Here is a 13,650-nt window from a genome sequence, read left to right on the forward strand (position 1 = left end):
TTTTTTGTCTCTCGCGCATAGCTGAAACAGTGATAGTTTTTCAGCGGCAATAGGTTTGCCCTCATGCGCACCATGTAAAATAGATATGCGCAAGCAAAATGGCGGACGATGTGGGTGAATTTCCACGAGTTGGAAAAATCAGTTATGAAGCTTTTCTTACTGATTACCTGCAGCCAAATAAGCTTTGCGTATTTTCTTGTGAATTGACTCAAGAATGGAAGTGCAGAAAGGAGTGGGTTGTGAATGGGGAACCAAATTTTGAATTTCTGCACCAGAACTTTGGTAATGCCATCGCTCCAGTAGCTGATTGCAACCAAGAGTGTAATGGAAACCATTCGAAGGACACTATGTCCATAGCAGCCTTCCTCGAGTACTGGAGAAAGCGGCGAGACGTCGATGCAGGTATTATGGAAAGATAATGTTAATATTTGAAAAAAAAAACGGATTTTTGTTGTTGATACCTATATACTTAAGTATTCAATTCTGATTTGGGCTTCATTCAAAACTAGCATTACACGCACATGTCATGCTTTTGCACAGCAAAACTCACAATCACAGTAGTTTGCAGGCCTCCTCTCATGCTTGTGGACTATTGAATATACAGCAATTGCTGCCTGTTGCTGCCGTGGTCTGTCTCTTTCTCAGATGCCGCATTTTTTAATGGCAAGCTTTGTTATTTTTTTGTATTGCCACAGTCTAACCGGCTCATCACACAGAAAACTTGTCAAGTAAAAGTCGCTCGTGTGGACAGCATGTCTACACAAATGACTTGAGCTGTCAAGTGAAACTTGTCAAGTAAAAATTGCTTGTGTAGACGCCCCTTAATACACACCCTGATTTTTTGGGTCATTTGCAAAAAAAGAAAAAGCTACATTTTACAAAAATCCTAGATGAGAAGTATGTTGTAAAATTATATTCAAAACCAGTGAAAGTCAATAAAAACAAGCACCCTAGAGGCATAAATAAACACAAGATATCTGGCATTATTTTAAAGTAAACTAGTATTCTTCAAAATTTAGTTACTTTTTATTCCTCAAACTGCTGTTACTCTTGGCGAACGCTAACAAGAGCTTAAAAAAATGGGAATTTTCTGTTGGTTATCTCCAAATGTGGTAGCTAATGGAGCTGGTTGTATGAATGAGGCAGTCGCGAAGAAGAGCCTTTAGATTACAGAACTTATTTGGGAGTTACTGTAGAATCGGATAAGCATATCTCTTATGAATGCAGCCGCTCACATCTCGCGGCTCATAGAACATTTACCGTTCATGTAGATGCAAAATTTTACATTAAACTTCTTTGTATCCATTAGCCCTCAGCTCCAAGTTTTTTATCTAACACAGATAAACCTATTGGCTCAAGTGAAAGAATCTTGTATTTAAAGGACTGGCATTTTTGTAAGTAAGTCTAAGCCATGGAAATTTTGTTAACTGATTTGTACAAGGTTTGATACATAATATTATTGAATGTTGCTTTTAAAAGGTCATTTCCAGGCCACAAGGCTTATACCACTCCAGAATGCTTCAGCTCTGACTGGCTAAATGAGTTTTGGGATCAACGTGAGGATGAATGCGACGACTATAGATTTGTGTACATGGGCCCTAAAGGAACCTGGTCAGTGTATACAGAGGGGATTTATTGTTTATTGTACCAACTTCTGCAATTTTCTTGTCTTTTAGTCATATCTCTACATATGGTCAAATAGTCTCCTGTACAGCACCTCTTTATTTTAGACATTGCCCTTCTTATATTCTAGGGATCTTTACAGGCAATCTTACATATGATTTTTATCTATCTTACAGTATACACAAAATATTATATAGAATATTTGACAAGAAGACCATAATTAATATGATGAGGTTGTGGTTTTGCAGGATTGTGTAATTCCAGAAAAGATCAATACTGGAAATTCTAGGGGTTGGGGAGGGGGTCAAAGCACCAGGAAATTCCAGGGGGTGGTGGGGTATCAGGCATTTCATCTCAGGATTTCAAACAGTTACAAACAAGCCCTCACCTTCAACAAAAATGTTTTTAGTTCGTAACTTAAAAAATGTTTCAAAGCTATGACATGCTGTTTTTGTATATTGCAGGACTCCATTTCATGCAGATGTGTTCAGGTTTGTGCAGCTGTAATGTTTCAACTGGATAAAATTCCTTCTTCCCTTGTGAAATGTGAGAGAGGAGATTAGAATGGGAATGTAAAATGTTGTTTTATTTTTTACACTTTACAGGTCATACAGCTGGTCTGCAAATATTTGTGGCTCTAAAAAGTGGATAATATTTCCTCCAGCAGAGGAGAGGTATTTTTATGACAAACTTGGAAATCTTGCATATGATATTACATCTGAAGACTTGAGGAATCCAGAAAAATTCCCAAATGCAGCCAAGGCTAAACAGCCAATTGTCATCTTACAGAAAGAAGGAGAAGTGATATTCATACCAAGGTACATATTACAAAAGATTTGGGTTCATGAAGATGTGCTTTCTTATTACTCTTCTTTTTTGTGTCACATCAAATTTTCTGAAATGTATACAAGTCGAAGGCATAAAGAATTGGGAAGCCTTGTTTAAAAGGCTACTCAATAGATGAAGTATGATTTTAGGTGATCACTAATTATTTGGTAATCTGTTTTGGGTGATCCTGAAATTCCTCAAAACACAATAAAAAACAGTGTTTTCATCAATGATAGGAGACTTGCATTAAGAAATCATGTGACTTTTTGAACAGCAAACTCATGCATGTTCCAGCTTTTTTTGCAGCAAAATAACAACAACTAAGGCTAAGTTTAAACTTCTTATTATCCATGAGGCATATTCAATGCAAATGCCTATGAATTTGCCAATGCAAATTCCTAGATTACTCGACTTGAGCCATTTGCATGCATTTTCCTTGAATATGGCTCATGGATAAAACAACGTTTGAACTTAGCCTAAGAGCAATTTATTGAGCACCGATGAATAAGCCAGAAAGTTTCTTTGTCAAGAAAAGTCTTAATTTTTTCATCACTCTCTAGCATCACGGCCGCAACCATTTCTGTGTTTATTTTGGCTGAATTGTCCACACAAAAGGTCACATGACTTCTTAATTGCAGCCAATAGTTCAAGTCCAGTAAAGGGAGAGCATATCAAACTAACATATCAACTATCCGTCTTACATAAGTATGAATTGGATGGTGGACCTTGAATGTGTTTACTGATTTTATTTACTTTCCTATAGCGGATGGTTTCACCAGGTTCACAACATGGTTAGTAACCTTCCCCTCATTTGGGGATCAGCTTTAAGTTTCCACTTCAAAAGTTCTATAGGTTATCATTGTTGTTCTGTATAGTATGATACTGTCTGTATTAGGATTTATCTTCCGATAACCCTTACTTGGGTGTACTTTCCTTAAAACCCACGAGTAAGAACCTGAAAATTAAGAACCTCTTAGCATAAAAATTGCCATTACCCCCACTAAAAACAAGAAAACATTAATCATTTGTACACCTTTGCTTGCCCAAAACTATTTTAAAGCTAGTAAATATCATGCTTGTTCTATCAATTTCAGGAGGATACCATTTCAATAAACCACAATTGGACAAATGCATATGGTCTGATGTACATGTGGAAACATATTCAAGATGAACTTTTTAAGGTGTGCTGACCTGAAGCCTGCCGGCAAGTGGAGTGCCTGAACTGAACCACCTCCACCACAACACCCCCACCCCACCCCCCCAAGGCCGCCTTGGTTCAGTAATAAGACTGTAAGGCCAAGGCTTACACCAAACATAACAAAATAAATATGTGTGATTGTGAATTATTGTCTGATATCCAATGTCTAGTGATAGCGAGGGCCTAGGACAGTATACAGTATGCATAAGTGAGGATCCAAAGATGGGATGGAAACAACAATGGTCTGTTATGATAGCAAATTGGATCTTTTAATGTCAACCACCTCTTTGGCCCAGACACCTAAGGGAAGCTTCTTTTGTAAGCAAAAGAATTCCTATTTCCTGAATGAGTGAAACTCTCATGCAATACCATGCTTCCTCTGTCCAGGTCAAGCAGAGTATAGAAGATTGCAAAGACATGCCTGAGTGGCACCTCCATTGTCAAGTAAGCCAAATGCTCAAATATCTTGCTCAACTCACCTTTTTTTTAGGTGCTCTTCTTATAAACATTGCCTACAAAGGCTTCGTAACAAATGAATTAAAAAAACTTGCAGGAGATCCATGAAGGAAGGATGCTTCGTATGCGGAGGGGAGAAGGTTTTGAAAGAGTATGCTTTGATGTTCTACTAACAGAACCAGCTACTCCTAGAAACAACTCTTTTTGGGCTATATTAGCTGGATAATATTTTTGGTCAGAATATCACTCAGTATCATGCACACATTCAGATATTAAAAAGCATTGTAACACAGCATCTTGCTTTGTCTTATGTTTTATATCCTTCAGGCTATGAAATATGTTAGAGACATATCCATTCCAGTTCCTTTTTAGTTTTCTTTAGTTTTGCTTTGGATTTAATTTTTTTTTTACACTGCAACTCTAAAGTATTTTACATTTTCCCCATTGGTATTATTAGATATATTCTAGGTATATTAGATATTTTCTAGCTTATAACCAGTTTCACTCCACAGGTAATGCTCAGGGCAATTTCTGGAATACACTACCATGACTTTGTGCAGTTCTTAGCTCATATTGCCAAGCCAAGAATGGCCTGTATCAAGGTGTTAACACAAATAGCTACAATGAGCAATGAGAAAGTGAAGGAAACAGTTATGGGAAGACTCTTGGCAAAAAACCCTGTTTTCCTGGAATGGGTGGATTGTATTCTAAACCAAGAGAAAAAGAGAACTTTTCTTTATAAGTACTGTTTGTATGATATTTTACAGATTTCAAAATGTCTTTCAGAGGTAAAAGAAGATACTAGCTTTATGGAACTAGATGATAATACGTTGCTGGGCCAAGTGCTTGATATTTTGACAGACATTGAGGGTGTTCTATGTCAATCAGGTTTTGGTAACAAATAGATGAATCCAGCCCTGTTGTATGCTGTTTTTTCACATGTCAGCGGCTACACGTAGTCTATGCCAGCTGTTGCAGCTGTCCCAACTCTTCAGTTGAAATAAGGCTTGTTAGAAATGATGTGTTAATATGATTTTTAAGGTCGGGTATGGATAGTTTAAATAAGCATATTCTATTTACTTGACTCAGCCTTGGCTGCATTCACCTTCCATACCGCTAGATTGGGATAGTTTAGGGAAAGGGTTTAAAAAAAAACAATGAGAATCTAACATGTCAACTAATTAGGTAGAACTATGCTAACTTGAATTAAAATAACTTTTTCCTATTCCCTCTTTAACAACACAAAGTGATTGGGTCCCATTTCAAGTCATTTTACTTCAATTTTGCTTGGAGTGAACACCAGGTAAATGCCTTATCTTTTCCTGCATGCTTAAGCGTGCCAGAGTTCCAGTATCTGATATCCTTGGATTTTATAATACCTGTGTAAGACCTATTTTAGACAATCACGCACTCCCGGCATACTAGTCCAGTCAATCTGTGGTTTCAGGTGGAACTAATTGCAATAGAATTTCTCTCAACGGATTTCGAGCAAGTGATACAACCTTGTTAACATAGTCCCCCCAAATACTTTTGGTGGAACATCCTGGAATATGTGATTTTTACATTTTTGAGCAAAACCACAGGGTACCCGAATCGCTAAAACAAAAAAAATGTAATAAAGTAAAAGTCTCAATTAGTACATTTAAAAGACCATTGGTCAAAGTTAATTAAAGACCTAGTTTGTATATCAAAACAAAAGCAAATGTATCTTTCCAATATTTTTTACTTTACAAAAACCACAGGGTACCCGCGTCGAGAATACGAAATAAATTTGAAAATATGTCTGAATCAGAAAATTTCAATGGTCATTGGACAAAAATGATTAAAGACACAATTTGAGTATCGAAATAAAGCAACTTGTCCGTGTTTCATGTCTATTTCAAATATTTTCTCCCACAAACATATTTGTGCATTCTCAGCGTCAGTGACTGAAATTTGTAAAAACAAACTTACATGTGACAGCAACTCAGTAGCTAGGGTTGTTATAGAAGGCGTGCCCTCTCGTCACCTCCCAGTGACTTCCGGGGTCTATCTAGGAAGACTAGTAGGCCCCTTCTACTTAGGACCTACATCATCGATCTACCAGACGCCACAGACAAAGGCACTAACACGCAGACGACACAATGCTATACCGAAGAATCTCTTCGATGAAGGACTGTGAAGCTCTTCAGGATGACCTAATAAGTCTAAACAAGTGAAGCGACGAAACAGATATCAACTTTGGCGCTAACAAGTGTTAATCTTGACAGTCTCACGAAAGAAATCGCCCACAATGGGGGACTTTCAGCTTGGCGCCACAAGTCTTCAGCGCATCAACAGTGAAAAAGGTCTCGGGGGCACAATATCGAGCAATCTCACATACACCCACATTCTATTTGTGTTGTCCAAGGCCAACAGAATGCTTTGTCTGCTCAAGAGGACATGTGTCCTAATTACAGATACAGGGTCAGGCGTACTCTATACCTGTCCCTTGTCAAGTCGCAGCTGTTTCGCCACTGAAGTCTGGTCCCCCGGCAGCGTAAGACTTAAAATGTCCTCCTAGAAATGTTAAAAGGCGAGCCACCCGTTGAATTCTAAGATCCAAGATCGGAGACTTGAGCTATAGAGCGACTTCTGAAAATCGATCTACTACCGTTGGTCTGAAACTTAACTCAGCTCAATAAGTTCTCTCGGGCTTGAATATTTCCTAAAGAATCACTATCAGGTCAACGTATTCAACGTAGACTTACCCTGTGCACATGGTCCATCACACGGAACTATGGCTGCCACCACAATTAGTTTTTAAATTCATTTTATCTCCAATTTGTTTATTTGGGGGTACGTCGTGCATGGGCATGGGAAAACTATTCTAGTAATAATCTATAAAGTTATAAATAAGTTTAATCTAGTAATAAATGAGTTTTGTGTTTTCTTGAGGTTTTACACTAGCCTTGCGTGCATTTGCACCGCACCATTTCTGCAAGGCAAGTCTGTTCGCACTGGCCCATCCTCAATTCTCAGGGAGGAGACTTGGTAGAATGTTCGCATGCTATGAAAAGAGACTGCTGCATGCGTCGGGGATAGAGAGTGGCCTCGGGTTCTATTTATGCCTACGAACATGCTGCAGCTTTCGCTTTTCATAGCTTACGAACATTCTACCGACTTCAACAGTGGAGAGGAGACTGTGATCTCCTAACTGAGAATAGGGGATGGGAACTTTCACATGGAAAGCTGGTGCCAATGCGAATAGACTTGCATCCAGCACAAGGATCGCTTATAGATACAATGCGGTGCAATTGCAAATCGGGTTGCGGCACTAGAAGATGAACCTGCAAGAAGAATGGTCTAGACTGTAGTGCGGCGTATAAAGTCAGACTTGTCACAATTCTGGACTAATCGAGCTAGTGCTAGACTTTCAATTTCATTAGAAGTGTAACTAGCTAAAGGACAGAGTTTTAGAGGCTTTTCCTAAGGCGCAGGATCAGTGATCGGTGGATCGTTATTGTCTCCTCAGGGATTTCTTTTCCAAACAGAGGATTTTTTCCTTTCTCAGGGACGTTTTCTTCGAGGTGCCGAAGAAACGAAGGTGTTATAAACAAGTGTACAAAAACTCTTGTGTCGACGATACTAGAGTCAACCTTAGGAGAGGACACGTTTAGCCCCAAACCTACCGTAAGCCAGAATTATTCTATGTAACTCACAAACGATCAGAAGGTTTTGAGCGCCATATCCGTAAACACCAGCCAAACTGCCGATCTATATTAGTTTGATATTCATTCTTTTACAAAATAAAAACATTAATCATGGAACTCTATCAGCTAGGGTTCGTCTGCTTCATACGATTGAGTGGTTAGAATTCAAGGTTGTCTCCCGGCGCCCCCTCTTGGGATAGAGCGAGGCTCTCGCCTCGGAAACATTTGTGATAATTTGATTTTAGAAATATCAAAGGGCCGTAATGAAAAGATAAACAAATGATCCGAGTTGTCAACAGGCAATGAAAAATCTCCCTCATCGGTAGCGGATTTTTTCTTGCTGACGGGCAAGGTTGAATTAAAGCTCTGTAACCCTTAATATAATACTTAAAGAACTGATTGAATGAAAATTTCTGTGAAAATTCATGTGCATCACCTATTTGTGCTTATTTGATGAGCGAAAATCAGTCATATTTGCATGTTAGCAAGAGGGAAATAAATAAAAAAAAGCCGCGTGGGGCCTGGGTTCCAGAAGGTTTTCCTTCGTCTGAAAATGTAGCTTTTTGTAGCTATTTATACGTTTTCTGATTCGAAATTCGATAAAGTACAGCTTAAATGATAGAAATCGTTTTCAAATATGTGCATTTTGATCTTTTTTGTCTCATGAAAATGTATGAAAATCTCACCACAGGGTACCCACAAAAAAAGGAATTGCTCTTATGGATCCGCTAATGGTACCGGTGGGCACCGGTCTCAATATTGATTACCATCCTCTAGGCTATATTTATACCAAGTTTGGTGCTTTTGTCCGCTGTGTATAGATTGAGCTCTTTTTGTGCGCTAAGCAACCTGACTAAAAGAAGACCTAGAACGCATTCAGAAACGCGCTCTCTCTATTGCATCGCCAGCGATGCCCTACCGCGACATATGCGTTAATTATGGTATATGCTAACTATATGACAGGCGCAAGGTTTTGTGTGACTAGCTCTTTATAGACAAATTCGTTGTTGCGCGACCTCCCAAAATCCAAAATTCCTTTCTTCGTTTGGGAATTGCGCATGGTCTGACTACGCGCTTTGGATTCGCCGTGGTCGCGCAACAACGAATTTGGCTGTAATTCTGTCCACTCTGATGTAGACCACAAACTACTGAAACTACAATCCTTTTTGTCACCTAGACAATTTCATCATTTCCCTGCTAGCAGAGGCCTCTTTTCTCTGTATTTCGCTGGGCTGGAGTTCGCGAGGAAAAGATACCTCTGCCATGGGTCGCAAGTTCGTTTGATCAAACCGCCGTCCACGATCGTGGACGAGATCCAGAGCGCATGCTCCGTTCATTAATTACTGGACACTATTTGAGCCCACAATGACTAGCGCATGCATAAAACGTATATCCGCTGCGGGATAATAAGCCCGCATTCGAAACGGCGTCCTCCGTAGAAATATCACGCGACGAATTATAAAAGAAGCCATTCAATGCCTTATCTTTATTCAGAATTTTCTCTCTTTTGACTAACGAGTCAATCTTCCGTTTACAGGTTTTGCATATTCTTCTGGGAATAGCTGATCTAAGTTTACCAAAAAGTTTTGTAACATTTTTTTCGAATCCAACTGTGCGATATTTACATTAAAGAAACTCGCCTGCCCAGATGTCTTGAAATTAATCCCACAAACAAGACAAAACTCGTCTTTGCTATGTTTGTTGTTCAATCTTTTTAGTGACGTTGTAGGTGATTGAAATTGAACAGTTGTTTTCTTTTTTCGGAGAGGAGAACTAACCGGAGTTTGATTCATGATTTCCGACTAAACCAATGCAAAGCATATTGACAGCTTTCGCGCGATGGTACGGGTTTTGGCACGTCGGTCGCTTATTAACGCTCACGCATGCGCAACAGAAACAGTTTCGACCCATGGCAGAGGTATCTTTTCCTCGCGAACTCCAGCCCAGCGAAATACAGAGAAAAGAGGCCTCTGCTAGCAGGGAATTTCATCATTACAACATTAGAAACAAACAACCTTTAAATCATCCAGCCATTAAAAACAAGAGTTTCAGCAGCACTTTTATCCCTTCAATGTCAAATAAATAAGTAGCTTTTAAACCTTTTATCTATTCTCTATATTTGTAAATAAGTTTTTTTTATAATTGTACACTTACGCAATTCAGCCTTAGCAGGCTGCAATGTAAACATTTTAATAAATCTATCTACGCCACATTTCCAAAATTAGTAATTGGCCACACGTTTTGTACCCTGGTTCCAGAGAGACGTTCGAGGCTCTGGAACCACGGTACACGTTTTGCAAAAAAAAATGGTGGCTATTATGAAGAATTTTTTTTTTTTTGTAAACTCTACATTAATCCCCATTATGTTTGTAAAACATTACAAAAGGATCTTCTAGAATGCTTTAGGACGCTATAAGTGATCGGTAGAAGACCCAAATTACAACAGTCAGCAAAAAAAATACCATGGAAGCATCTAGAAAACTTGCGCTATTCGTATGTCCTGAGAAATAGAAGCTTCTAGAATGCTCTACTCGGTTCGGAGCCATAAATAGCTTTTGCGCAACAAGTCACATGATTCAGTTTTATCCAATCACTGAGGAGACACGGGGATGACGCAATACCGGCAAGCGAGGGATTTATAACGACCGGCGTTTTCGCTTTCGCACAAGGTTTAGCGTGATTTCTTCTTGTAGGCTCTTTCGTACTTTACTCTGTGAAATAGCGTCACAAATTTAGTTCGAAATGGCCAAAACTCCAGCCGTTGGAATCGATCTTGGTACTACCTATTCCTGTGTAGGTGTTTTCCAACACGGAAAGGTCGAAATTATTGCGAACGATCAAGGAAATCGCACTACTCCAAGCTATGTAGCTTTCTCTGACACAGAGCGACTCATCGGCGATGCCGCTAAAAATCAGGTCGCAATGAACCCCGAGAACACAGTTTTTGGTAAGATCTGATTACAAAATCAATGTATAATGTAGTTGATGCCTTTTAAGATAATTTTACCTTTATTCTTACCTTTAATTTTAGAGAGTACAAGTCAGCTTACGCCGCTTTGTTACATAACCGCCCCAAATCAAATAGACTAAAAATCTTTTATTCTCTTTCACACAGATGCCAAGAGGCTGATCGGCCGAAAATTCGATGACCCCGTTGTTGCTCGTGATATGACCCATTGGCCGTTCCATGTAAGTTGATTTAATACTTGTAAAAGAGAGACTTATTCCCTCGGATCGTCAGTCCACGTGTAAAACCGCGTGCTTTTCGCCCTGACATTTCGCAATTTCCGATTGTAGGTCATTAGGGAAGGCGATCGACCTAAAATTCAAGTCGAATTCAAAGGAGAAAAGAAAAGCTTCTTTCCCGAAGAGGTAGGCATTGTACCATCTTTTAATATCTCCAAGTTTTTATTTTCTAAATTTTTATCCTCTTTGCCGCAGATTTCGTCCATGGTTTTGACCAAAATGAAGGAAACGGCAGAAGCTTATTTAGGAGCAAAAGTAACAGATGCCGTAGTCACAGTTCCGGCCTACTTCAACGATTCACAGCGTCAGGCTACCAAAGATGCAGGTTTGTACTATTGGATAAGGGATATTTTTGGCATGAATAAGGGTGCAGTGTCTTTCGTGACGCTACATAAGCGACTGACAAAGGCCCCCTACGGTAGTGCGAACTTTGAGACGCACACGAATTTCAGAATAATTCCATCTTTCTACAAGGACTTGAAAAATAAAAGCTTTGTAAGCTTCGTAATTTTTATTTTTGTTTTAATTTATTTGTAAACAATTCTTTTTGAAATGATAATTTTGCACCTGCCCATTCGGTTCAAAGCTTTTTGCGAACTTCATTGACAAAAGCATTTCTTTTTTCGTTTGAACTGAATTCGGTATATTTATTATGTTTTTTTTTTTACTATCTAATCAAGATACGGTTAATTTTTTGTGCTTGTTTGTTATTAGGAACCATTGCTGGTCTCAATGTCCTCCGCATCATTAACGAGCCTACAGCAGCCGCTATCGCATACGGATTGGACAAGAAGGTTGGTGTAGAGAGAAACGTCCTTATCTACGATCTCGGTGGTGGCACCTTTGATGTGTCTGTCCTGACAATTGAAGATGGCATCTTCGAAGTCAAGTCCACTGCTGGTGACACTCACTTGGGAGGAGAGGACTTTGATAATAAAATGGTTGACCACTTTGTCAAGCAGTTCAAGCAGAAATACAAGAAAGACATTACCCCTAACAAGCGTGCAATGCGTCGCTTGAGAACCGCATGTGAACGTGCCAAGAGAACGCTGTCTTCCAGCACACAGGCTAGCATCGAAATTGATTCCTTGTTTGAGGGCATCGATTTCTACACATCTATCACACGTGCACGATTTGAAGAGCTTAATCAGGATCTGTTCAAAAAGACCACCGAACCTGTTGAACAGGCAATCCGCGACAGCAAGATCCCAGGTGGCAAAGAGTCCATCCACGACATTGTGCTTGTAGGAGGGTCAACCCGTATCCCCAAGATCCAGAAGATGCTTCAGGAGCTGTTTGGTGGCAAAGAACTAAACAAGTCCATCAACCCTGACGAGGCTGTCGCATATGGTGCAGCTGTGCAGGCGGCTATCCTTCATGGTGACAAGGACGATACTGTTAAGGACCTGTTGCTCCTTGATGTGGCTCCCTTGTCCATGGGTATTGAGACTGCTGGTGGTGTCATGTCTGTTCTCATCAAGCGCAACAGCACCATTCCCACGAAGCAGACCCAAACCTTCACCACCTACTCCGACAACCAGCCTGGTGTGCTTATCCAAGTGTTTGAGGGGGAGCGTTCCATGACGGCTCATAACAACTTGCTTGGAAAGTTTGAGCTGACTGGTATTCCTCCAGCGCCACGTGGAGTACCTCAGATTGAGGTTACTTTTGACATTGATGCGAACGGAATCTTAAATGTGTCTGCTGTAGACAAGAGCACTGGCAAAGAAAACAAGATCACCATCACCAATGACAAGGGGAGATTGTCCAAGGAGGACATTGAACGCATGGTGAATGAAGCCAGCAAGTACAAAGAAGAGGATGAGAAACAACGTGACCGCATCCAGACCAAGAACAGTCTTGAGAGCTATGCCTATAGCATGAAGAGCACTGTGGAGGATGACAAAGTAAAGGACAAGATCAGTGAAGAGGACAAGAAAGCTATCCTTGACAAGTGCACGGAAGTTCTGAAGTGGTTGGACACTAACCAGACAGCAGAGAAAGATGAGTTTGAATATCACCAGAAAGAACTTGAGAAAGTTTGTAACCCAATCATCACTAAGCTGTACCAGCAGGCTGGCGGTGCCCCACCTGGTGCGGGAGGCATGCCTGGGGGTATGCCTGGAGGATTCCCTGGAGGAGCCCCTCCTGCTGAAGGCCAAGAATCCAGTGGCCCTACCATCGAGGAGGTCGACTAAACAAATCCTGTTCCATTCATTTAAAAGGCGAAAGCAAAACAGACGATATCAAATCAATTTCTATTACCTCAATTTTGTTCTAGAATCCGGAATATATAGTATTCATGTATATTTGTTACGCATTCACATGAACTAGACTAATTGCATTGACTAATAAGTATTTGCTTCTCTATTTGTTTTGATTTCTCATGCCGGTAGAAGCTGGCTATTTATTCTCTATTACCTGTTATATGGGTGGTACAGTGTCAATAAACATGCTGGTCATTTTCAGAACTGTATGGTGTTTTATTATGCTCTAAAACCCTGCTAGTGTAACTACCAAATTTTGGCTCCCTTGACCTATGGGCTCTGCTTTATTTTACTCCAAAGTGATGTCTTATGTCTTGATAGTGTTTAATAAACCATCTATTATAGTGGGAAGTGATTAAAT

The 13,650-nt window shown here is 39.9% G+C and overlaps 2 protein-coding genes across 5 annotated transcripts; both read left to right on the top strand.

Moving 5' to 3' along the window:
* The first annotated feature begins 1 nt into the window (after position 1).
* Positions 2-7,015, top strand: LOC5508756 (2-oxoglutarate and iron-dependent oxygenase JMJD4). Of its 4 annotated transcripts, XR_007306937.1 has the most exons (10): positions 13-402; positions 1,341-1,398; positions 1,480-1,611; positions 2,088-2,114; positions 2,229-2,441; positions 3,215-3,242; positions 3,546-3,632; positions 4,037-4,093; positions 4,618-5,408; positions 6,355-7,015. XR_007306937.1 is itself a non-coding variant. In XM_048723212.1 (9 exons), the coding sequence occupies exons 1-9, from the start codon at positions 99-101 to the stop codon at positions 5,008-5,010; spliced, it is 1,299 nt and encodes a 432-aa protein (XP_048579169.1). In that variant the 5' UTR covers positions 13-98; the 3' UTR covers positions 5,011-7,015. The 4 variants fall into 4 exon arrangements, 3 of the variants coding, with proteins under 3 accessions (XP_048579170.1, XP_048579169.1, XP_048579171.1); XM_048723212.1 differs by having other exon boundaries at positions 4,618-7,015; XM_048723214.1 differs by having other exon boundaries at positions 273-402; positions 1,310-1,398; positions 4,618-7,015.
* Positions 7,016-10,409: 3,394 nt separating this feature from the next.
* On the top strand, positions 10,410-13,490 carry LOC5508770 (heat shock cognate 71 kDa protein). The gene is made up of 5 exons (XM_001629293.3): positions 10,410-10,723; positions 10,892-10,965; positions 11,074-11,148; positions 11,218-11,347; positions 11,737-13,490. Exons 1-5 carry the CDS (start codon positions 10,519-10,521, stop codon positions 13,218-13,220), a joined length of 1,968 nt encoding a protein of 655 aa, XP_001629343.2. The 5' UTR covers positions 10,410-10,518; the 3' UTR covers positions 13,221-13,490.
* Positions 13,491-13,650: the final 160 nt, after the last annotated feature.

The sequence above is a fragment of the Nematostella vectensis genome, chromosome 2, assembly GCF_932526225.1.
Source record: "Nematostella vectensis chromosome 2, jaNemVect1.1, whole genome shotgun sequence".
NCBI lineage: Eukaryota > Metazoa > Cnidaria > Anthozoa > Actiniaria > Edwardsiidae > Nematostella > Nematostella vectensis.

Coding starts and splice junctions, on each gene's coding strand:
- LOC5508756 (XM_048723212.1), top strand. CDS start 99: ATGGCGGACGATGTGGGTGAATTTCCACGAGTTGGAAAAATCAGTTAT. Junction 403..1,340: donor GCGGCGAGACGTCGATGCAG/GTATTATGGAAA, acceptor TATCTAACACAG/ATAAACCTATTGGCTCAAGT. Junction 1,399..1,479: donor AAGGACTGGCATTTTTGTAA/GTAAGTCTAAGC, acceptor TGCTTTTAAAAG/GTCATTTCCAGGCCACAAGG.
- LOC5508770 (XM_001629293.3), top strand. CDS start 10,519: ATGGCCAAAACTCCAGCCGTTGGAATCGATCTTGGTACTACCTATTCC. Junction 10,966..11,073: donor TGACCCATTGGCCGTTCCAT/GTAAGTTGATTT, acceptor TTCCGATTGTAG/GTCATTAGGGAAGGCGATCG. Junction 11,149..11,217: donor AAAGCTTCTTTCCCGAAGAG/GTAGGCATTGTA, acceptor TCTTTGCCGCAG/ATTTCGTCCATGGTTTTGAC.